Below are 26,809 nucleotides of genomic sequence, written 5' to 3' on the forward strand. Positions count from 1 at the left end.
TGAGTGAGGGTTGATCCCACGAAGATTAATGGATCAAGCAAACAATGGTCAATTAACTATTCTAGTCAGACAATCAAGAATAAGTGTTTAAATAATAAAATAGCATGAAAATGGAAAATTAAACAAAAACAAACAAAACTTGGTTGAGAAATTAAGATAATAAAGGAGATTAAGGTATCAGAGATGTTCACTCCTTAGGAAAACAATCCTTGTGTTTATTTATACGAGGTATGCAAAGATTAATCACGACGAATCATAAATAATCAAATTCTAATTCCTTGATAATTTAATTTCTCTTTGACTTAATTAACCGCTAATTCCTTAGTCAATTACTTAAAAAAAGAGGTGAATCACAATTCTGATTCAAATTCAGGTAAGATTCAAAGATAGTCCTTAAGTTGAATTATATGTCACGTATTCAAGCTAGTCTTAACAATTGAAACTCACAAAGTGTCGCGCACTTTTTGAACCTATTCCTAGTGTAATCAAAGAGTAGTGTGAAAGAGTTTTCAAGCTAATTCAAATATTAATTTTTTTTTCAAAACAATATTTAGAATCCAAAATGGGGTTAGAATATTTTTCAACAATTCTAAATCTTTAGGGATGAAGAACGAAAACTCAATCATTAATTAAATCAAAGTATAAACCTCATATAAAATAGAACACTTAGATTAATAACCCATAAAAGGATGAAAAGAACTCCTAGCCTTAACCAAGGAGATTAGTGGCTCATGGTTAAGAAAACAAAAACCAAAAATATGAGAAAATGGCCCAGGGCTAATCCCCCGGATGGTTTTAGGATCCTTATATACTAAGGGAAAATAAACCTAATTATTAAATTCAAACTTAAATTTAAAAACAAAACAAAATCAAATCAAATCAAATCAAATCTTCCGCATTAAATCTTCAACTTTGTATCTTCTTTTCAAAGTTTAGGTGGTCCCAAATTGCATTCTGAATGGATTGGAATGGCAAAATTATTAATTATGAAAATTGGGTCAATTGACATGCTTTTCCTGTGAAATGTCACGCTTTGCATGCAAGGAGCATGCATTCCTGGAGATGGGTCTTCATTGGCGTGTAAGCCCCCCCCCCTATGGTGTGTGGAATGCCCAGTTTTTGTCTTGCCATGTGTCACGCCATGTGTTGGCGTTTAACGCCCTTGTATTTTGGTTCCTGAAACTCCAAGTGGAGTCTTTAAAATGGTCTTCTGAAAACTTGGTCCAGCGTATAACGCTGGGCTTTGGCGTGTGACACGCCACACAATAAAACATGGTCCTGAAAGGTGAAGATGGCGTGTGACACGCCCAAAGTATTGTGTGCAACGCCCTTGTTAATTTTGCTCAAAAAGGGCTCGAAGGCGTGTGAGAGCTACACGCCCTTGTAACTTGGCGTGTAACACACCATATTGATTTATGCTTCATTTGGTTTTATGCATGCTTAGCTTGATTCTTCATATATTAACGTCACCTACATGCTTTATACTTGGTTCATATTAATAATCTCATGCATGCCTCCTTTAATTTGATTCACGCCAATTAATTAGCACATGCATGCCTCGATGATTAACACATGCTTCTTTGGTTCTTTCTTCGTGTTTCATGCATGCATGCTTGTATCTAAGACTTCATATAACGTTATTGATATTGGCATGTAACACACCGCTGAATGGCGTGTGAAATGCCCACATTCGCCGGGTCGCACGTACGCGTGAGGCATGCATACGCGTGACCATGTAGAAAATCCTAAGTTGCGTGTACGCCTACGGCATGCGTACACGTGAGTCCCGTATCGAAGGCGTTTCAAAATGGAACGCCCATACTCCCTGGCGTGCAACACTCCCCTTTGTTGTGCTTCCAGGTGTCTTTTCTTCAGGACCACGCTTTCAAAAGCGTGGCCTGTAACACCCTATCATACAGAGCTTTACACCTAGGATGTAAAACAGAGGTGGCGAGACATTACGACCTCTAAAAGCAAAAATATATTTATATAATATAGCGAGGATATTTTTATCTAGGAGCCTTTAAAGAAAGGTATTAAACAAACTTGTTAAACAGAAAAGTGCATCACTCTCGAAAATAATAAATGTATACCAGACATGATAAGAGTAAAGCGACATATATACATATATACGTAGGAAGAGAATTCCAGAGATACAAATAACAAAGCTTTTGACTCGGCTTGCAAAATTAAAACCGGCCAGAGCATATGTACATATATACAAAATAAAACCCAAAAGACCCAAAAGACAGTTTATAGAACCTATTTTTTTAAATCAACCTCTAAGAGGGATAAAGCATAATATACATATACAATGGAGATATAAGAGTATTTATATATACATCAGAACCACAATAAAATTCCAACACAAAAATCTTCGCTTTCAGAAGCTCCCAATATGCCTCTGTGAGGTATCTCATGTCCTGTATATGAAAACCACAAAATATGTATGGAATGAGAACCGAAGGTTCTCAGCATGGTAACGATACCCACAAAACTAACATATAATGTCCCGGAATAGCCAGAGACGATCCTAGAACTTCCGACAATAGATTCAAACTTAAAACTAAAATTGGAAACCATAAACAGGGTAGGATATCTAAGGCTCTTATCTCTAATTCCTTTCTAACTTAAACCCTAATTGCCGCCTTCCTCCAATCCTCCAAAGCTCCAATGCACAGACAAGAAATACAGACAAAGCAAACACAAATAGGATATAGATACAGCAAATAGAATATATGGCAGTTAAGCAAGAATGTCAATTACGCAAACCCAAGAATGCAAAACCAAACAAGACACTCAAATGCATATGATGCATGCCTTTTCTACTGGCCGTGAGCTCACCTGTCGGTTACTTTGCCAGAACCCGACACATCCGGTAGCTAACCCGGATATCGTCCTCTTGAAAATCGGTGGGCGGTACACCACGAGGAACCCCACCTGGCGGCCAGTACACCACCACGAATCCCACCATTGCAAGTGGTACACCACCACAAACCTCGCAAGATCTTCAATTGGAAAACAACACATACATGTAGGCGGTAAACTACCACGAACCCCACAAAGCATTCTCATTTAAAAATATGTGGGCAGTACACCGCCACGAACCCCACACAATATTCTTTTCTAAAAATATGTGGGCGGTACACCACCACGAACCCCACATACATCTCGACACTAGGCAAGCGGTAAACCACTACGAACCTTGTCAGGTCAAGCTCAAAACAAATTCATTTTCAAATTCATTATAACTCATTCATTCATATCCAAACATTATATTGCATAATCATTAACTTCCATATATATATATATATATATATATATATATATATATACATACTACCCCAATAAGCTTAACAACTTTAACTCATAGTTAACCAAACTCAACCTCAACATTCACATTCAATCAACCTCAACATTCACATTCAATTCACAATCATATACCCAACTATCATCATTCTCACCTCAAAAGCACCATAATCTATATAACATACCTCATTATTCATCAAGCTATCATCATCATTGTTCGTCATTAATTTACGTCAAAGAAATCTACATCTCATGCTCATACAATAACTATCAATCCAACCAACCAATTCAACACCCATATACATCAAATTCGACAATTATCCTCATTATTTACTAATCACAACAATTCACATATTCATCCAATCCTACGGTCGACTAGCTTAAGTCTTTACGACACATTATATTTTAGTTACGAGAAACCTAAACCATACCTTGGTTGATTTCTCCCTAAGCTCAAAACCACCAAAATTCAAGCTTTAAAGACTCCAATTCACACCTAATGGTTCCAGCCACCAAAGGTTTGTTCCAAGAGCTCCAATTTGACAAATTCAACTCTAATTCAAGATAAATTCAATTAGTTCATATAATTCAATAATTTGGCACAAGGGCACACTTAATTGGGCAAACCACAAGGGTTTAGAGTTTCCTTACCTTACCCATTGATGATTGGGCTAAAATCCAACAATTATCCAATGTTAGATTATACCTAAACTACCACAATCATCAAAATCACTCAATACACATACAAAAACGTGAAACAAAAAGGAGATCAGAAACTGGGCGCAAAATTTCTTACCACTTTGTTTAGATAGAATTGAAGAGAACTTCGAGACAAATACGTGCCCGCAAACAACTCGTCAATCGGAGCTCTGGATTGAAAGTTACGGTGAATTGAAATCGGAATCCCTTCCCTCAGCGTGTATTCCCTTGATTTGGGGATGAACAATGCTGAATTTGGCTTATATACTTGGGCCTTGGGTTCGGTTTGGACCCGGTTCAACCAGTATGGTCCGACGACATAATTTTGGGCCAAAATTTTTTAAAATTAGTGTCAAACTTTATATTTTAATCATTTCTAATTCATGAAACTATAAAATTTAATTTTCTAATTTCTTTAAATAATAATTAATTTATTAGTTAATTATTTATTAATTACTCGGGGTTTACATGGCCTAAGGCTCTAAAGTGTGCCAAACTTTCTCTTTTGCTTTTTTTGAGCTTGTTTTGTGCTTTTTAATTCTTTTTCTATTATTTTCTACAAAATTCATCAAATCAAAAGGTCAAAAAAAATATCCAACTTAAGCACCAAAACACTCTATAATTAAGCATTATGCATTTATTTCTTATATGAAAAAGCATCCCTCAGATGTACTCTATTAAAATTATAGAGTTTGTGACGGGTGCCGCGAACTTGTCTTAAATAAAAAAAAATGCGTATCTGAAAATTTAAAATTGGAATAACGAGTTTTAGGAAACAATAATTTTTTTAGTTTATTTTTAAAAAAACCCTTAAAATATAATGCACAAAATTATAATTCTTTTTACATTGGTTACATATGGGTATTTCAACCCAACTTTTTCATATTACCAATGAAATTGTGAGCTTATTGGCTTAAACTAAAAAGTTTTGCGACGGTTAGAAAATGGATATTGAATATTTTAATTTAAATAAAAAAATTCATTGGTTAAATATGAGTATTTAAGTCCAAATTTTTTATAAGGTAAAATATTATTTTGGTTCTAACGTTTGAGCTAAATCCTAATTTGGTTTCTAATGTTTCAAACATCTTATTTTTGTCGCATAAAATTTTAATCGGATTCAATATTGTCCCATTATTAAATTTGACACAAATAACTAACATATTGAAGAGGCAACAACATTCGATTTCACTATTTTTCTTAGATTTTGGAATATTGATGATTGATTGTTAAGGTTTGAGGTTTATACAAAAATAAGAATGAAAATAAGAAGTGTTACAAGAAAATTTTGGTTATGTTTCTCTAAAAAATGTTGTTAACGTTCGCGTCACTCACTCCGCTAATTATTCATATTAAATTTAAAGGTTTGAATCCATTCGAAACGTTTTAGAACTAAAATAGAACATTTAAAACATTAAGAATCAAATCAAGATTTAGCCTAAATGTTAAAGGCTAAAATTTTTATATATGAATAATTTTAGTGTGAAATAAGAGAATATTTAATATTTTACATACTATAATAATTATACACAACGTTATTGACGTTTTGTAAAAAAATATTATTTTAATTATGAAAAGACACCATAATAATATATAACACAGCTTAAATTATTTTTAGAGAATTCATGCCTAATAATCCAATATATATAAAAAAGTTCAACGAGACTAAAATAGAATTGCAAGCTTATTGCTGAAACTAAAAAAATTTGCAACAGTCAGAAAATTACTACTAGCACACCTAATTACTTTTGGCGAAAACACAATTTCTCACTTTAAATATTCACTCACTCCCTCACTTCTTATTCTTCTTCTTCATCTTCACAACTATTGACATCAAAATCAGCATCACCATCTTCTTCTTCTTGAAAGCAGCATCAAAATGTGGAATTTTTGATGTGATTAGTACTCTTCCAAAAGCTTTTTCAGTGTTCCTACCCATTAATCTCCCAGTACATCCAATCTTCACCATCTCCGATTTTTCTATAATGCTAATTTGTTCTTTTTTCTTTTTTGTTTGTCTTTTCTTTTCTTTTTTTTTTTTTTGAAGTTTTTATGCAGTCAAAAATGCATCCAATTTCTTCTTTAGCCTCTGATTAGTTCAGATTCTCCTTCTTTTTCTTTACTGAGTTACGGGATTATGACGTTCAATTCTCAAACACAAGACATCCTTCTCGTTAGTATTACGGAATGCTTCTTTATTTGTTTTTAGAGTTTTGATCGTAGCTACATGTTCCTTTTCTTTGAGGTTAGTGGATCTGTTTTAAAAAAAATTTTAAAATAATGCTGTGATTTTGTGCTTTATGATTACACGATAATGAGGAGGAATGGATGATTACTGTTTGTAGCGTTATCTTGGTTCTTTTTTTCGATTTTTGAATTTTACTCGAGGAATTTCAACTTAACATATAACTTTTAACTTTTAACTTTTTGCTAGTTTTGTTTATACCTGCCTTTTCTTGAAAATAATCAAAGTAAGGCTATTTATCTCTTTTAACAAGAATTGTTGTTTATCAACCATGAAATGTAAATAGAATGGTTTAAAATTTATAATATTCTTAAACTATAAGAAAAAAAATTTAAAAAAATAAGAACATATATAACTGTATTAATAGTATGTTAATTTTGTATTAAATTTTATCTCAAACGACTAACAAAAATTTATTAATAATTTAATATTTTACTAACTTTATTAAAAAAATAATTGCTATATGATATTGCGTTTCATATTACGTATTTTATTTTAAATTTAAAAGTATAATTATAGATAAATTAATTATATTACGACAAATATTTATATAAAAATATAAATCGTATTATTTTTATATTTATACTAAAATAAAAATATTATTTTTTATTTAAATATTATTAAAAAAATTTATATTTATGAATTTATTATTTAAAAAAGAATTAATATAATTAAACATTTGTGTAAAAAAAATTAATGTTTTTAACTATTGGACAAAAAATAAATATATCTATAATTTTTTTTGTTTTCAAAAAAATTATTTAGAGTTTGGCGAACGAGTTATAATTCAAATTAGGGTCCGGCCCGGTACGAAGACCCGGTCCGGTCCCGAACACTTTAGGGGCTAATTTGGTGTGATTTCATCGGGTCTAGGGCCGGGTATAGGTCTCAAAAATAGACCTGGTCATTATTTCGTGTCGAGTCCGGGCCATAGCTCGGGTCACCCGAAATCGGCCCGGTGGCCCGGTCATCATACATAATTAATATTTTGTGTTATTAGTGATGGATGATGGCTATTATTATGTGAAATTTAAGTGTTGTAAACCTTAATATTTTGTGTTATTAGTCATTATATATAAGACTATAAGTTAATATTTTATGTTTAAAATGCATAAGACTTTAGACTAATGCATAATCTTGTGTTATTTGTATTGATTTAAATATTTGGTGTTATTAGGTAATATTAGTATGGATTATGGTTATGCTTTAATTTTAGACAAGAGTTGGTTCTTATTATATTTTTTTAAATGAATTTTACCATGTCAAATAATAATTGGAATCTTGAAAATTTGGATATTTTTACATGCTAACTTAGAAGAAGGTATCAAGGTAATATAATGTTAACGGCCCGATTTTTACCCAGTTTTTACTCGGTCTAATCATGACCCGAAAGTGTATAAGTTTCATCGAGTCTAAGATCAGATTCGGGTCTAACAAATAGGCTCGGTATATATTTCAGATCGAGTTTGGGTAGCATCAAACCCGGCTTCACCCATGCACACCCCTAATTCAAATGATATAGTTTGTTATGTTTCAGGCCGTCAACCCCAAATCAGAAAACCCTACATTGTTCTGTTTATCTTCCTCTTCCTTCTTTCTTCTCTTTAGAGAGAGAGAAACGGAATCGAATCGATTGCCATGGGAACCCCGGAGACATCACGCGAGCCCTGCCCTGATCGCATCCTCGACGACATAGGCGGCGCTTTCGGCATGGGAGCAGTTGGAGGCTCCGGCTTTCACTTCATCAAGGGTTTCTTCAACTCTCCCAAGGGTTCACGCCTCGTCGGCGCGTCACAGGCAGTGCGTCTCAACGCGCCGAGACTGGGCGGAGGCTTTGCCGTTTGGGGTGGACTCTTCTCCACCTTCGACTGCACCTTGGTCTATGTTCGTCAGAAGGAGGATCCATGGAACTCAATCATGTCTGGATTTGCCGCCGGAGGATTTCTCGCCATGCGTCAGGGACCCGCCACCGCCATGCGCTCCGCCATGTTCGGTGGTATTTTGCTGGCGCTTTTTGAAGGAGCTGGGATCATGCTCGCCAAGATCACCACAGTATCGCAGATGCCGCCTCTAACGGAGGAGGAGCCTATGCCGACCAATTACCCTTCAGGCGTCGGATTTCCGGGTCAGCACAGTTCTCATCCTTCTCCGCCGAGGGTCTCTTGGTTTGGTGGATTCTTCGATGGAGGGAAGAAGGAGGAGCCGTCGTCTGGTGGCGGCGGAAGCCAAACGAAGATTCTGGAGAGTTTTGATTCCCCACCGGTGCCGAATTTTGAGTACAAGTGAAAGAAAAAAAAAGAAGTATAAATAAGTGGTCTTGGTGGGGAACAAATTCAAGGGTTAGGGTTAGGATTTTTGTTGGGGTTAATTTATTAACCGAGATTAATGTATCAGCCAAGTATAGTTTTCAATTAACTTGTTCTTTTTAAAGTATGAACCTTTTAGAAGGATAAATGGATTCAGGTGGCATTATACTCTGGAAATATTCTGTTTGGTTGTTCATTACTTTTTAAATTTAAGTAAGTTTATGCCAATAAAATTATTATGATATTATTATGTGCATGGTTGAGAAGCATACTCTAGATTTGTTAGACGAATCAGAGACAGAAATGCAGTTCTTGGTATGAGAGACAGAAATGCAATTCTTGGTATGGGTGAGAGAGAGAAAGACAGAACGAAGCAGAGAAGAAAACACACGGAGAGAGAAGTGACTTATGTAATGTTTTATAGGTATTTCTCTTACTAAGTAACATTTTACGCGAATTTTATAGTTACATCGATAAATATTAAATAATCTATTGCTCCATGGAAGTGACTTATGTTATTAAAAGAGCAAATCAATTAGTGTTTTGGAAGTGAGATTAGGATTACTTTTTATAGTCGTAGAATATAAATTAGAGATACAGTTTGTGACAGATTTAATCGTACTAGAAATAGATGAGGATAATTCAAAATGTTGTTGATATAAATTTAGCAAACCTGAGCCTCAAAACTTGGTTTATGAAATTATGTTTAATCCTAACGGTCCAACCATTGAATGCTCATGCTTGAAGTTTGAGAAAACTGGAATCCTTTGCTGCCATGCCATTCATGTAATGAAACCCGACGGACTGGGGGAAATTCCCTGAAATCTCATAAACGTGAGATGGACGAAATCAGCAAAATCAAATGCGCAATTATGGCTGCCTACTCGCCTGCAGTATTTGTTGCCCCTCACACAAGCAACAATGGTGACATAGTATGCCTACTAGTGAGAAAGATGATCATGCAGGGCCAAGAGTTAGCAGTCATGTTGACAAAAACAAGCAAAGGAAAACACATCAGCTCCCTTGATTCACAAGAAATCATGTATACTTTCATCTCACCAGTGACCATTTTTTTTTCCACATTACCACTGACCAGTTTGATGTTAAAAGATTAATCAAACTCTTGCTGCGGTGTATCAATGTGAAATTAAATCCTTGTTTGTTTTGGTTTCTTTTTCTTTTAATTTTTATGCTATAAATTTTCAGCTTTTGATTTGGTCCCTACATACTTCTATCAAAACATTGGGTTTTATAGAAAAAAGGTTTCCAATTTCATTTTATGCTGCTTGTTATGAATTTAATATATGAAGTTGCTATTGAATGCATAGATGCATCAAATTGAAGATGTTTGAAATGCAAGACCAGAATAAAAATGGATTATCAATAATGCTTATACATGCCAAATTTAACATTTTATTTGCTTTCACCCTACATATACCAATCAAAATAATTGAATGGCTTATAAAAATGTCTCATTGTAAAAATTATTCGTGCAAAAAAAAACCAAAAAATTTCGATGCAGTTCATTTTGAGTTTGATTGATATTATCTTTTATCGAATATGCTTATGTTTATATTCACTGTACATGCAGTTCATTTAGATTCATGCTGTGGAGGCTTTCACTATAAAATGCAGTGGCCATCATAAAATATTTGATTGAGAAAGCACCAATATACTATAGTAATATTGGCCTATAATATTTTTGAAATCAATGTTAACAAAAAATATTTGATTAGTGTGTACAAGATTTGATCATAAAGTACAAGATTGATTAGTATGTATTACAAATTGTAGCACTAGCAATCCAACAGCATTTGTCAACATAACTTCACTCTTCCTTAGCAAACAAACATAGCCATCTTCCGCTAATGACTTGTGTACAAACACATTTCAGGGAACCACCAAACCTAACCTTGCCGTCAAATATTGTAGGGAGTAACAACGATAAACGAACAAGGTAGGGGTCAGATCCAGACTCGCTGCTATATGAGCTAGCTGATGGACTCTACAAATATTTTCGTGCAAGAGCTCGGACTTTTGTGTCAAAATGTGATGATGTGATCCGGGAGCCAGGCAAGTACAGGGGATTAAGAAGTGTCTGCAATTTCAATAATCCAGCAAATATGGTGAGTTTAGCGAGAAAATAAAAATCAAGTATCAGCATATAAATCTTCAACATCGAATTAATAGGACAGCTGTGTTATCAGTACTCATTCTTCCTCAGACACCATGCTGACATCCACATCCAATCCAATGTTGAAGGGGAGTGTGTCAGCTTAGTATCCCAGGAACAATGGGTATAAGAATAAGACGGTCTATTGCAATGGAATTTCGAAAAGATCTATGAATATACACTCTTCTAATGCATAGCACTTTACAAAGTATGTAAAGGAAATAAGACGGTCTATTGCAATGAAATATTGAAACATTGATGAGAAAAAATTGGAATACAGCTATTTTCAACATCAATAAATCCAGAAAGAAAAACTGCAACAATCAGTTTATTCTTTTATTGTGAAGGGATCTGCAACGATTTATGTTGAGTTTCACCAATTTAATACAAATGTAACTTTTATTCTTTTATTCAGAACAAGAAGATTTCAAGAGAAGCAATTTTAGCAGAACAAGAACATGAAATGAGAGGGTTTTGACATTATCAAACTAATTAAAGAATAAAACAAGGAAAGACTATCTATGAGTTAAGCTATAGCCTAGCGTGACAGAAAAAAGTAAATTACCTTTATGTAAAGTTCATGCACGTCTTGGAAGAAGCTCTTAATGCCATCATCATTACGAGAGTCATGAAGCAACATAAAACGGGTATGTATGACAAGTCAAGGAAGATATTAGAGAAAACATAAATTCCTTAAAGAGTTTACGCATTTAAGTTTCGAAAGTTTTTCAATATTGTGCATTGGCTCTTCCATTTTCTTCCCCTGCCAGATCATGCAAGGAGTTCAGGGTAGAGACAATGTTATAGGCCTATAGCCATACAAACTAGGAAACTGGTTAGTTCCAAAAGTTAAGTTCCTCAGTACTTCATCATATGAACATAAAAGTAGACCAACATTTTTTTTTTAATATCAGAGGAGCAATATGATTTTTATCACAAATATAAAATAATTCTCAATAAAGGATATGACCAGCTGTGACATACACTGAGACCACCAGATCATTAAACCTATCTACCGATTTCAAGTACCTGCATCAAGAATGTTAAGAAATAAGCTACAATGTAAAGGAACATTACAAATAAAAGCAGTACACACAGAAAAGAAGAATCATAAGATCAAATTTTCGTAATTAAAATTGGATTGCTTATCAACTCTAAATGTAACTCACATAGCACTAGTAGTCCACGCTAGGTCCTGAACAATATCGAGAGCAGCATGCAGGATAAACTGATGCAGCTGAGCAGCATCTTCTCTCTGTCAGAGAGTGGCACCAGATCACAAATGATGAATATTTCGGAACTACAATAATCCCTTCTTTCCAAAATGACACGAACCAAAGTAATACAACAGATTCAACTATTCAAATACGCATCTACATTATTTCATTAAAACAAACTATTATGTAAACTAAATCCCCCATAACATTTTCAGCCATCAATGAACCTCTTGAATCATATGAATAACCACTTCTATAGTTTGAATGACAAACATCTAGATTCTAACCATATAAAAAAGAAATAAATTCTTAAACTTTAGCATTAAAAAAGGAGAGAAAGAATCATACTTTAGCAGCTACTCCAACTTCAGCTTCATAAATAGGAATATCATTTCTGCTAACAATGATGAAACAAGCAGTGGTTGCCATTATATAATCCCTGCAAGAATGGCAAAAACGCAAAAGCATTACATGACGATATTTTAATCAAAATCACAAATAAAGCAATAAAAAATTTATAATTTTGGACGAGATCTAAGCTCAAATAGACCGAGAAATCGAAAATCAAACCTTCAAATAAGAATGAGATGCAATCAAGGATTAAACCCTAAATCCTAAACCGTGGTTGAACGGGTTTATTTAAATAAAAAATAAAATTATTAAAATCCCTTGATATATAATTTTAAATATTTAAATTCAATGATTTGTAAGCTAATACAATTCAACATTTTACAATTTCACCTAATAAATTATTCATAATTTATCATTAAAAGTTCACAAACAACTTCAAAATTTATGATTAAAGAAAATCAAAACGCAGTCATATAATGTTCCACCATAAAAAAAAAAAACAATAACAAAAAGTGTTCCAATATCTCCATCTTGAACATACAGCCAAAAACAACACAAATTACATCCAGAAAATTTTCAGAAAAATTAACTCACCAAAGAAAAACAAACCATCAACAAAATTATTCCAAAAAATTTAGCAAGATACCATCAACTCAGCCAATAAAATTTAACAAATAAGTGAAACACCATCAACAAAATTAATCCAGAATAATTAAAATTCTTCAACGTCATAGTTTATTTCAGTTTCATACAAAATTAATAAAAGAAAAAACATAACAAAACCATCAGAAACACATAATCATAAACATTATTTCAAATTACAGAATCATATAATCAGAGACAGAAACTCAAAATCATCAAAATCAAGTTATTAACGAAAGAAAAAAAACCGAACAAGCACTGGTTACCGCGCGGCGAGGGAGGCACGAAACTGACGGCGAGGTAGGAGCGAAACAGACGGCGAGGCAGGGAGGAACGAAACAGAATTACCAGCGAAGGAGGGACGATTATACAGAGACGCAGAGAAGAGCTACTAATGTGCGAGAGAGAAGAGGGTCAAAGAGCTACTAATGTGCGAGAGAGAAGAGGGCCGAGCAGAGCTTCCAGAGGCGACTAAATTTTGATGTTTAGTGAGCACTTCTGCTGCTCAAGTTTGAGAGAGAGAGAGAGAGAGAGAGGGGGGTTAGGGTAGGGGTGGCAACACTACCCAAACCCGCGGGTACCCACCCCGCCCCTACCCGCACCGGGGCGGGTTTTAACGGGGCGGGTTCTTAGGCGGGGCGGGGCGGGGTCGGGTTTAGGTTGAACCCGCCCCTACCCGCCCCGGTATATATAATATATATGTAAATATATATATTTTTAATATATAATATATGTAACGTATATAAAATAATTAGTAAAATGATTAATAATATTATATTATATATAAATTTTTACTTTAATTTATATTATGTATGTAAATGGTGGTTATATAATTTTTAAAATTTAATTTTATTTATTGGATTTAATAATTATAAGGGCGGGTAGGGGCGGGGCGGGTACCCGCAGGAGCGGGTTAGGGTTTAACATTTTACAACCCGCGGGTAGGGCGGGGCGGGTTTGATGCGGGTTTTCTGTAGAGCGGAGCGGGGTCGGGTAGAGCAAAAACCCGCCCCTACCCGCCCCGTTGCCACCCCTAAGTTAGGGTTCGTTGGCTTGTGAGAGAAGGGGGAGGGGTTTGCGGGCTGGTTTTCTTTTTTTTTTTTTTTTATCAAAATGACGAAGTTTTGATGTGGGATTAACGAACCAATCTTTTAAAAAATCGGTCCGGTTTATCGGTTAATCTCTGATTTGACCGATTTTTCACCTTTTTTGCAAGACGATTTTAAATTTTAACTGGACCGGCTAAAAACCAGTTTTCGGTTAATCCGGTTGCCATTATATATTCCCTACAAGAATGGCAAAAACGCAAAAGCATTACATGACAATATTTTAATCAAAATCACAAATAAAACAATTAAAAAATTATAATTTTAGACGAGATCTAAGCTCAAATAGACCATGAAATCGAAAATCAAACCTTCAAATAAGAATTAGATGCAATCAAGGATTAAGTTATCGTCCAATTCGATCAATTTCGACAGTTATCGAAAGTGGGCTATTTTTTTTTTCATATAGAAAAAATGATGGTGTAATGCAATGAAATGGAAATGTGTAAAAAAATTTCGTTGTTATAATGTCAGTTTAAATTGCAACTTGCGTTTTACCCTTTTCTATTGTTCTTTATTTTTTTTTTTTTATCAAAACAATCAAATGCAACTTGCGTGTTATTCTTTTTAGAATTTTTAAATTTTTTTTTGTTATTTCCTTTAGATCTAAACGCAACCTACTGATGAGGGAAAATCGATTCCACACAAATTCATCGGCAAGTATACCGGGTCGCATCAAGTAGTAAAATTCACAAAAGTGAGGTCGATTCCACAGGAATTGATGGATCAAACAATTTTAGTTGGGTGATGAATTTAGTTAAGCAGACAGTTGATAATTTGAGTGAAAGTTGAGTAACAGAATGTAAATTGCTGGAAAATTTAAAGTGCAGAATGTAAATGACAGAATCTTAAATTGCAGGAGAATTAAATGACAGAAACTTAGAGAGCAAGAAACTAAAGGAGCTGAAAATTAAATTGCAAGAAATGTCAATAACTGAATCTTAAAGTGTAAGAAAGTAAAAGTGCAGAAACTTAAATGGCAAGAAAACTTAAATTGCATGAATTATAAAGGAAATTGGGTGCAGGGAATCAAAACAAAAATGGACAATTCAAATTGAAATGAAATCAGAGAGATCTAAATTGTAGAAAATCAAAGAAAATGATTCATCAGGGATTGGAGATATCATAATCCATCATGAACCAATTGAGTCTCAACTCCTTTCTCAATCATATGAGTAGATCTATGGCGGATTGAAATTGATTGGATCCCAATTCCTTGGCAATCCAATCTCTCTAATCACAATCAATCTTGTCAATTCCTTGATATAATTGTCATGAGAAGAGTTAGAGCACATTCTCTTATCCATAAGCCACACAAATTCTCAAAACCTCAATTCCTCCCGAATAGTGTTGGTTAGGAGAATTGTGAAGGATAGAGCTCCAATTCTAATGTAGGTGATTCCCCTTCCGAGGCTCACACCCACATTCAATTGAATTAAACCCCCTTCCGGAGTGAATAATTCACAATCAAAACAGAAGATATCCTATAGCTACCCAAGCGGATTGAGAAGAAGAATAATTTCATTGATTCATTATGATTACAATAGAGCTCCTCCCCCTAATGAATTTGGGGTTTAGTTCATCATTGCTCAAGCAAACAGAAAACGGAGAAAATTGCAGAAAAGAAAAATGCAAAGAAACTTGGTACAGAATTCCCCAATTGGGATCTTTGCCTCACTGGCCTTCCAGATCTGCTAGCCTGTCTCTCTCTTTTCCAAATCAAATTCCCTTCTATTTATACACTTTCCAATTTAGTCTGCAAGTACCTGGAATGGGCTTTTTGGCATCTGTTGAAGCAGGTTAGGATGGGTCCATGTTGGCATTTTCATGCAGCTTCAGGAGAACGTAGCGTTCTCAAAGAGAGCGTAGCGCTCATTCACCGACGCGTACACGTCTCCCACGCGTGCGCGTCGTTCTTCATTTTTGCACTATCAACACGTACGCGTCACTTACGCGTGCGCGTCGTTTCTCTGTGTAACCCATATCACGCGTACGTGCCGCTTACGCGTACGCGTCCCTTGTAGCGCTCTCCAAACGAGTGTAGCGCTCTTGCAAACAACGCTCCTCCACGCGTATGCATCACCCACGCATACGCGTGGCTTTCAGAAAACCATTTTCACGTTGCTGCTTGGCTCACGCATACGCGTGCTTCTTCTAAAACGCCCCTTTCACGCGTACGCGTCGGTGGCAAATCTTGGATCCCAACTTTGAAAGTGTCGCAGGCGCTCGTTTGAAGAGAACGTAGCGCTCTTTTTGTAGCGAGCGCTGATCATACCCACGCGTACGCGTACGCGTGGGTCTTCCGAAATTCTTGCCCTACGCGTAAGTGTTCTGTACGCGTGCGCGTCACTAGAGAGCGTAGCGTTCTTTAATTGAACGTAGCGCTCCTCTGCCTTGCTTCTTTCTCTATTTCTTCCTTGCATCTTTTCATCTGTCATCAATCAAACATGCAATCAAAGCCTTGCTAAAATCATAAGATTTTGCATCATTCATAATAATCACATAATTCTTGCAGAAATCTCATGATAATACATAAAATTAACATTGTTTGATTGAGTTAAGACAATCATGAAATTCTTATTCAAACACTTATTTATTGCCTAAGAAATGCTTGAAAACTAAGTAAAAAATGACTGAAAAGGCTTGTGAAACTAGTCTAAGATGACTTGTCATCATCACCTACGTTTTTGGATTGGCAATATTTTAAATTTTTTTTAAATCTCCAAAGCGTAGCTTGTGTTTTTAAAGTGTCAAAGCTTTTTTTTGAAAGCTTCAAACACAGGTTGCGTTTTATGTAGGAAAAAATATTTTAATCGAGAATATTGCTTATAAATACAAAACGAAACTCATTTGAAGTTCCTCACTTCACTTCTACTCCTGTTACTCTTTCTTTCTTTCATATATCTTATACTTGTGAGTTTTTTTTTGGCAATTAGTGGTGTCAAAAAAGTCAGGTTAGGTGATGTTGAGATTATGGAAGGTATTGCAAATATGCGAGTGTATTATAATGGTGAGATTATACCAAACACACACGAAGGAGTGACTTTTGTTTGTGAATATCCATTTTCATTTGTTATTCCATGTACCATGAGTTTTATAGAGTTGCAAAATGGTCTTTGTGAGAACATACAAAGTCACATTTTGAAAAGAGTGAGCAGCATTTTGTATAGAAATTATGTACAAGTATTTGGTGGGCTGATACAGTTTCAACTAATGTCCATCACTAACGACGCATGCATGCAACGGATGTTCTATATTTATCAACAAACCCGATTTCACGTGCCGATGATAGAGCTGTACGTTGAGTTTGAACAGCATACGGGGATGGATGCGGTTGGCGACAATGTCAATGTTGATGAATTCGGGGATATAGATTAGGAAGAAGTTAACAACGACAGTGAAGAGGAGTTTGAAGCCAACTATGAAGTCGATGACGAAAACGATGACGGAGACTTGACAGGCAATCTAGCAGTACAAAATGAGGCGCATGCGATTGTAAGTCAGCACCCTTTTGGCGTTTCGTCTTTTATGTGGACTCTGGATCTCGAATACATGCATGCCCTGAAATTTTCTGAATATGCAAATATCGGTATGTTATCTTATGGTTATTAATTAAAGTTACCGCTACCATTTATTTTATTTGCCTTGTCCGACTGACGGTGGTTCGCATGTCATAGGTGAAAGCAATGTTGCGGCGAATGATGATGAGTTTAGTGTCGGAATGAAATTTGGTTCTAGAGAGTCGGTGATATCTGCAATCAAAAGCTACACTATCTCTAGAGGATGTGATTACACTGTTTATGAATCTGAGCTGTAAACATTTTACGCGAAATGCAAGGGTTATGGTACAGGGTGCGATTGGCTTATCCGAGCTAGCTTGATTCGAAAGAAGGGGTGTTGGGAGATCAAGAGATACAATGGCAAATACACGTGCACCATGGTCATGATTTTACAAGATCATGCCAAGTTGGACTCAGACACAATTATAGATGCCATTAGGACGTTGGTTGAAGCAGACCCATCGATAAAGGTGAAGTCTATTATTGCAGAAGTTCAGTCCAGGTTCAACTACACTGTAAGTTACCACAAGGCTTGGTTGGCAAAGCGAAAATCTATCGCAAAAATTTTCGGTGATTGAAAAGTTTCTTACCAGACTCTGCCAGTATGATTGAAAGCAATGATTGCGAAGATAACAAGGCCTCATGTTCAAATAAAATGCTCCCCATTTACCGTGAGAGTGAGGAGATTTTAGGTGTAAGAGTTCTCCATTGTATTTTTTGGAGCTTCTATCCGTGTGTTGAAGCATTCAGGTACTGCAAGCCACTAGTGCAGGTTGATGGCACACACCTGTACAGAAAATATAAAGGTGCACTTCTAGTTGCGGTTGCACAAAAACATTGTGCCTATTACATTTGCGATAGTCGAGGGTGAAACGGCAGATGCGTGTGAGTTTTTCCTAACCAATTTGTGGAGATATGTTGTTATCATTGATGGAGTAAGCATTATTTCTGACCGCCATAACTCCATCGACGTAGCAATAGCTTGCAGTAACGGTGCATAATCTCCACAAAAAATGTGACACATGTTCTGCATCAAGCACATCGGATCTAATAATAATAATAATAATAATAATAATAATAATAATAATAATAATAATAATAATAATAATAACTAAAATTTTCATAAGCCGTGTTATTTTTTTTTTAAATAATACTCTGTAATAAAATATTAATAATAATAATTATTAATATATTTAAAATTATCAATAACAACAAGATAATGATAATTTATTAAACAGTATTATTATCATGAAAAATAATATAAATTACTAAACAATAATAATAAATTATCATTATCATAAACAGTATTATAAAATAATAATAATAATAATAATAATAATAATAATAATAATAATAATAATAATAATAAAATTACTAGTTAAAACATAAATAAATAAAATCCAAATAAATATATTTATCAATCATAAAATTTAAAAAAAATTACTTATCCATTAAAGATTATCCAAATATTTAATAATGTGTTCTTCAGGTTTAGTAAAATTACGAACCATTTTTTATTATAAACTATCTAAAACCCTAAACCTTCTACTCTTCTTCTTCCTCCCACAAGCTTTCTCAAACCTTTGCAACCTCTCTCTGAATAAGCCTCATGCAATGCTCACTCTAACCTACCCTCACCAAATTTTAACTCTTTTTTCCTTCTATCCACCTGCGTTTTGCATTATAAAGACCCGCTCAACACTCTCTTCCAACATGTGGCGTTCATGCAGCCAGAGAGTCTGCAAAATACAACCTGCGTTTTATCCCTAACAGCTACCAAACGTAACCTCTGTTTTGGGAGTTTCCAGACGGTCAACACAACAGGTCATGTCTGCATGCAGGAAACAGGGACACGTTTCGAGACTTCCTTCTCCTTCCCTGTCAAACGCAAGCTGCATTTTGTGATACTAATTTGGTTCAAAGTATTTTGGAAGACTGTGATGCAGGGAATCAAGATCAAAAGGATGATGAAACTGTGCAAAATCAAGAAAATGGAAACTCTGGACAAGCTGAACCGGAAACTACAGTGGCTGAAAATTTAAGAGAAGATTCCATTTTGTCTCATAAATCTGAAGGAGATCCTGAAACCAGTAGTTTCCAGAATTCCTTGGTAACTGAATCTGCCTCCAAGTCCACCAGACCTCGTGAATGGAGATTCTTGAAGAATTATCGTGAGGAATTTGTCATTGGGGGCGTCTCTCATGGGGTTAAAACTCGGTCTTCAACTAGAAAGGTAAAACGAAGGAACAAACATTGCCCTTCTCTCTCAAATGGAGCCTCAAAATGTCAAGAAAGTCCTTGATGACCCTTCTTGGGTAAAGGCAATGGAAGATGAGCTTCAAGAGTTTGAGAAGAACCAAGTTTGGACATTGGTTCCAAGGCCGAATGGAAAGAAAGTGACCGACACCAAGTGAATTTTTCGGAACAAGCTAGGAGAGGATGGTAGCATTGCAAGAAACAAAGTAAGGCTAGTGGCACAAGGATATGACCAAGAAGAAGGAATAGACTTTGATGAATCCTTTGCCCCCTGTTGCCCGAATGGAAGCCATTAGACTTCTCTTAGCTTATGTTGTGTTTTGTGGTTTTAAATTATATCAAATAGATGTGAAATGTGAATTCTTAAATGGTGTGATAGATAAAGAAGTGTATGTGGAGCAGCCACCAAGTTTTGAAAATAAAAAATTTTCCAACCATGTTTTCAAATTATCAAAAGTTCTCTATGGTTTGAGACAAGCTCCTAGAGCTTGGCATGAGAGACTTAGTACCTTTCTTTCGAAAAATGATTTTTAAAGAGGCACCACAGACACAACTCTATTTATCAAGAACTCGAATGATTCTTTCATTCTAGTCCAAATATATGTTGATGACATTATTTTTGGATCAGCCAATGAATCCCTTTATACTAAATTTGGAAAACTCATGACAAGTGAATTTGACATGAGTATGATGGGTGAACTTAATTTTTTTCTTGGACTACAAATTAAACAAACTGAAAATGGTATTTTCATCAAGAAAAGTATGCCAAGAAACTAGTTAAGAAATTTGGTATGGAAAATGCCAAACCCATGGGAACTCCCATGCATCCTAATTCTAAATTAGACAAGGGAGAAACTGAGAAAGATGTAGATGAGACTAGGTATAGAGGAATGATTGGCTCTCTTATGTACTTAACTTCCTCTAGACCTGATATTGTGCAAAGTGTTGGAATGTGTTCTAGATTCCAATCAAAACCAAAAGAGTCTTATCTTTCTGCAGTAAAGAGGATCATTAGATATGTTCATGGCACATTCAATTTTGGTCTTTGGTATCCTAAGATTGATGATTTTTCTGCAGTTAGTTATTGTGATGCAGATTTTTTCGGTGATAGAGTTGATAGAAGGAGCACATCAGGCTTATGTTGTTTCCTTGGAAAGTCTTTAAATGTTTGGTCAAGTAAGAAGCAGCCAACAGTGGCTTCATCCACTGTAGAGACTGAGTATATAGCTGCTTCTTCATGTTGTTCTCAGCTCATGTGGTTAAAAACACAGCTTGCAAATTACAAGTTAAATGCTGAAAATATTCCCTTGTTGTGTGATAATATGAGTGCCATCAATATCTCAAAAAATCCAATTTTGCACTCTAGGACTAAACATATTGAAGTGAAGTTTCACTCAATTAGAGAACACATTCAAAAGGGGGATATTTTCATTCAATTTGTTAAATCTGAGGAGTAATTAGCAGATATTTTTACTAAACCACTAGCTGAAGACAGATTCTGCATGCTTAGGACTAGCCTAGGAATTTTAAGCTATGATTCTTTGTTTGAAAGTTGCTAATGTGTTTGTTTGAGTTTTTGTCTCATAAACAAGTATGAGACAATTCTGGGCATATGAAGAACCCCCTCTAATCAGTGTTCTCTGGGCTTACTAAACGTACAGAATCATCTGGGCCAACATAAAAAATCAGATCACTAGTGGTTCAATGTGTTTCCTTAAACCAAACCACCTTTGGGCCCAATATGAATGTTATATTTGTTTTGTTTTATTTTTTGTTAGCCTGTTTGCTTTATTTTATTTTTGTTTTGTTGTTTTCTTTTAAGTCCAAAAAGATTTTACATTTTAAATTTGATTTCCATTTTAATTTTTAAATAAAATCAAATCTTTCTTTTTGTGATGTCAAGTCATTTCAAGTCAAATCAGAAGGTGATGTAGTTGCATGGTTTGAGAAATTTTCTTTTGGGTACGGTTACCAATACTTCTTCTTCTCCCTCCATAACTCCTACAACCCTTCGATTTTTCCCCACTACCTTTACTACATCTCTTCCTTCAAAATCAGAAACCAACCAAATGAGGAAGAAAACCATTTCAAAGAAGCCACCACGTGAAAAGATATACAAGCTTCCTGCAAAACCTAAACCCTCAACTCGCTCTCAGGACCAAACCTTCACTCCATTTCCTTCTCCTCCTACCTCACCTCCTCGGTGTGATCCCATTGCTCGCACCAAGAATCCTTCTAGGTTTCCACCTTCAACCAAATAGACACCACCACCGAAGGAGCCTCCATCCAAGCCTGGTTCATCGAAACCGAGTTCATCGAAAGGGAAAAGACCAGCCGCGACTGAACCTTCCTTTGAGCCCACACAACCAAAGACAAGGTCTGCTCCCTTACGTTATCAAAGAGGTAAACCTCGACTTCCCCTCAAATCTGTTTGAGAACCAGACATTGATCCTTTTGCTCATAAATCCCACTTCATGACTTCTCATTCTAACTATAACCCTTATAGGTTTAAGTTTGTCATGAACAATGACTTTTATGAAGGAGTTATTAAGTACCATACCATGTGTCCCTCTTTTCTTGCTGATTTTCAAACCTGAAAAAGAAATATTTTCCATTTGTTGAAAATTTAGAATTTTTAGACTGGAATCATCTTTTTAATATCAAAAAGCCTATGTATCTTCTTTTGGTCAAAGAATTTTATGCTAACATGACATACCATGGAGGAAGTGTGCATTCTTATGTCAAGGGCCGAGATATTATGCTAAATAATGAAACAATCAGTGATTCATTGAAATACACTGATGTTGGGGCTTGTGCTTATACTTCTGTTAAGTGGAATGAAGGAGTTGGTATTTCTTTCAATGATGCTTTAGCTCATATTTGTGAACATATTTTCTTGATTGATGGCATTACACCCACTCACAAAGCCCTAGGATATGGACGTGCTCAGTTGCACCATATTGTCAACCACATCATACTTCCTCAAATTGGTTCATATCAAAGGGTTTCTTATACAGACACACTTGTTTTATATGCCCTGCTCACTAAAAAAGAAATTTCTTTTGCTTATTTGATGGTTAGATACATGTTTGACTCTGTTAGAAGTGAGAAAGACAAAGCTCTTCCATATGGCATGTTTCTAACTTACATTTTTGAGCATTTTGGTGTTGATTTGTCCAATGAGGATTATGAAAATAGACATTCATATCTAAAGGGAGGTGGTGCAATGAAACAGCAAAAAGGACTGATGAATGAGATTTTTGACGGTTTAGAATTTCACAAATGAAATCTCGTTGCAAGTATAGTTTCTAAACCAACAATAATCCTTTCATACAAAAATTTTTTTGTCACAAGTAACAAACCCCTAAAATTAATAACTGAAGTATTCAAACCTCGGGTCGTTCTCCCTAGGAATTGCAATAAAGTGTTCTTGTTATTGGTTATGAGGTATGTTTGGGGTTTTTTGAATTAAGAGATAAGAAATGTAAATGACAAAAGAAATAAGCTATCAACTAGAAAAGCTCTTGGCAAGATATGAGAACTAGAAGTCTTATCCTAGTTATCCTCTTCAATTGTGACAACAAATTGTCCATTACTCCCACTTAGTTAACCTCTAACCATAGAGGAAAGTCAAGTGGATAAATCAATTTGATTCCTCAAGTCCTAATCAACTCCTAAAGAAAGACTAGCTTTAGAGGCATTCAAATCAACTAGCAACTTCTAATCTTCAATCAACAAATGCATTAGATAACTCAAAAGTCACTAATTGCTCTACCTAGGCCAAGAGGAGAAAAATCTATGCTAAAATCCAACCAAGCATTTCATCAAACACATGGAAGGCATAAAAGGAAAGTAAAATGAATTAAGCAATTCAACAATAAAAGAACAAGAATCATAAATTGCATTAAAATGAAAATAGAAGAAATAAAAGTGCATCAACATAAAAGTAGAGAATTACAATAATTAAATGTTAAACTAGAGAGAGGAGAAGTAGAAGAAGAAGAATTACAAAAAGGAAAAGTAAATCAAAGCATGAAATTAACCTAGATATAAGAAATTCTAATCTAGACCTAACCTAATCCTAATTCTAGAGAGAAGTAAGAGCTTCTCTCTCTAGAAACTAACTTTTCCTCCAAAACTCAAACTAAAACTAAACTATGACTAGCTTATTGATCCCTCTTCATTCCTTGGGTTAAATAGCATCAGAAATGAGTTGGATTTGGGCCTGGAAAGCCCAGAAATCGCCCCCAGCGGATTCACTTTAAGTGGGTCACGTGCGAACACCGACGCGTACGCGTCGCTTGATAATTTTCCATCCACGCGTACGCGTCATGTGCGCGTACGCGTCGCCATGCGACCTCACAATCCACGCGTGTACGTCTGCTGTACGTGCGCGTCGTTGATCTCATCCTAAATCCTTGCTTTTCCATTATTTCTCCACTTTGCATGCTTTTCTCTCCATTCCTTCGATCTATTCCTAGCCTTCTCAACCTGAAATCACTAACACACACATCAAGGCATCTAGTGGAATCAAAGGTGAATCAAAATTGGCAATTAAGGGCCTAAAAAGCATGTTTTCACGCTTAAGTACAAATTAGGTGACAATCATGAAACCATGTTATTTCATTGAATAAATGTGGGTAAAAGGTCATAAAATCTCCTAAATTAAGCACAAGATAAACCCTAAAAATGGGGTTTATCAACCTCCCCACACTTAAACCATAGCATGTCCTCATGCTAAATCAAGAAGGAAACAAAGGGTATCAACATTTATTCAATATAAACTAACTAAATGCAATCTACATGAATGTAATTAGTTGGTCAAAACAAATCAATTCCCAAGAGAACATATATGCACAAGGGCCAAGGACTAGCCAATCTAATCAAATCCATAATTGAATTGAGTTATTAAAGATTTTTACAAACTTGCATGAAAATTGATGATCATAGATGGAGACATGTAATTGAGCAATTGAACCCTCACTGGAAGTGTTTACACTCTATTTGCTCAAGTGTTTAGGGTGGATTCACTCAATTCTCCCCTAATCATGCTTTCTAAGATTTGTTTTTCATCTAACAATCAACAAATATTTCATACATACATATAATTATTATGAGGTCTTTTCATAGGTTGTAATGGGACTAGGGTTAAGGTAGGATGCATATTTGGTCAAGTGGACTAGGAATTTGAATCTTTGATAAGCTTAGACTTCCAACCTAACATACGACATCCTATACAATTTCAAAGCTAACCCAACTACCCATTTTTTACTTTTTCACATACTCATGCATTTCCTTTTCTTGATCACAACTCATACCATTTCCTTTCCTAATCAACTCCTAAGGAAAGACTAGCTTTAGAGGCATTCAAATCAACTAGAAACTTCTAATCTTCAATCAACAAATGCATTAGATAACTCAAGAGTCACTAATTTCTCTACCTAGAACAAGAGGAGAAAAATCTATGCTAAAATCCAACCAAGTATTTCATCAAACACATGAAAGGCATAAAAGGAAAGTAAAATGAATTAAGCAATTCAACAATAAAGGAACATGAATCATAAATTGCATTAAAATGAAAAAAAGAAGAAACAAAAGTGCATCAACATAAAAGTAGAGAATTACAAGAATTAAATGCTAAACTAGAGAGAGGAGAAGTAGATGAAGAAGAATTACAAAAAGGAAAAGTAAATCAAAGCATGAAATTAACCTAAATCTAAGAAATTCTAATCTAGATCTAACCTAATCCTAATTCTAGAGAGAAGTGAGAGCTTCTCTCTCTAGAAACTAACTTTTCCTCTAAAACTCAAACTACAACCAAACTATGACTAGCTTATTGATCCCTCTTCATTCCTTGGATTAAATAGCATCAGAAATGAGTTGGATTTGGACTTGGGAAGCCAAGAAATCGCCCCCAGTGGATTCACTTTAAGTGGGTCACGTGCGAACACCGACGCGTACGCGCACAGCACGCGTACACATTGCTTGACAATTTTCCATCCACGTGTACGCGTCATGTGCGCGTACGCGTCGCCATGCGACCTCACAATCCACACGTGTGCGTCGTTGATCTCATCCCAAATCCTTACTTTTTTATGATTTCTCCACTTTGCATGCTTTTCTCTCCATTCCTTCGATCTATTCCTAGCCTTCTCAACCTTAAATCACTAACACACACATCAAGGCATCTAGTGGAATCAAAGGTGAATCAAAATTGGCAATTAAGGGCCTAAAAAGCATGTTTTCACGCTTAAGTACAAATTAGGAGACAATCATAAAACCATGCTATTTCATTGAATAAATATGGGTAAAAGGTCATAAAATCTCCTAAATTAAGCACAAGATAAACCCTAAAAATGGGGTTTATCAAGGACCTACTCGATCTGAGAGTGGTTCTAGATGATGAAGATGATGAGTTCATTCCTGAGGAATCTCCTCCACCTTCCACCGAAGGCACCTCCATCTCCACTGGACAAAAATCTGCTTTATTTAATGTTGTTAGAGATGTAGTCCAAGAGTTTATCTCCCAATCCAATCACATGATTGCCATGAGTAAGGAACAAAGGAAGCTAGCAAGCAAGCATGAGAATTTCCTCTGAAAATCAAGGGATAGAGTGGCTGTATTTCTAAAGTTCATTGATAATCTTTAACAAGATGAAGATCATGCCACTGATGCTGAAGAAGAAGCTTATTCGGAGGGAACTGGTTCAGATGCCTAGATTTGTCTCATGAAGTTGCTACTGTCTGCTCACTTTTGTCTCATGAAAACTGTTTCTTTTGTTACTTTTGAAGTACTCTTGTTATTTCCAAGGTTCTGAAAACCAAACCAGTCATCGAACTGTTCTAGCTACTGGTTCACTGGTTCAAAGGTTCAACCGGTTTGACTGTAGTTGAACCGAAAAACTGTTTTATAATAAAATAATAAATAAAATATAAATAAACACA

The 26,809-nt window shown here is 35.3% G+C and overlaps 2 protein-coding genes across 3 annotated transcripts; one reads left to right on the top strand and one right to left on the bottom strand.

The window, feature by feature from the left end:
- Positions 1-7,779: 7,779 nt before the first annotated feature.
- LOC107624297 (mitochondrial import inner membrane translocase subunit TIM17-2) lies at positions 7,780-8,752 on the top strand. Its single transcript, XM_016326793.3, has one exon. The coding sequence runs from the start codon at positions 7,892-7,894 to the stop codon at positions 8,537-8,539; it is 648 nt and encodes a 215-aa protein (XP_016182279.1). The 5' UTR covers positions 7,780-7,891; the 3' UTR covers positions 8,540-8,752.
- Positions 8,753-10,210: 1,458 nt separating this feature from the next.
- LOC107623998 (uncharacterized) lies at positions 10,211-13,530 on the bottom strand. 2 transcript variants are annotated; one of them, XM_021113474.2, is made up of 6 exons: positions 13,209-13,530; positions 12,298-12,388; positions 11,902-11,987; positions 11,700-11,761; positions 11,298-11,383; positions 10,211-10,657 (listed from the first exon to the last, which is right to left on the bottom strand). In XM_021113474.2, exons 2-6 carry the CDS (start codon positions 12,376-12,378, stop codon positions 10,565-10,567), a joined length of 408 nt encoding a protein of 135 aa, XP_020969133.1. In that variant the 5' UTR covers positions 12,379-12,388; positions 13,209-13,530; the 3' UTR covers positions 10,211-10,564. The 2 variants fall into 2 exon arrangements, with proteins under 2 accessions (XP_020969133.1, XP_088363695.1); XM_088507569.1 differs by having other exon boundaries at positions 11,298-11,380; positions 11,697-11,761; positions 13,209-13,490.
- Positions 13,531-26,809: the final 13,279 nt, after the last annotated feature.

This window comes from Arachis ipaensis, chromosome B10, assembly GCF_059453495.1.
Source record: "Arachis ipaensis isolate K30076 ecotype BB chromosome B10, ASM5945349v1, whole genome shotgun sequence".
Lineage (NCBI taxonomy): Eukaryota > Viridiplantae > Streptophyta > Magnoliopsida > Fabales > Fabaceae > Arachis > Arachis ipaensis.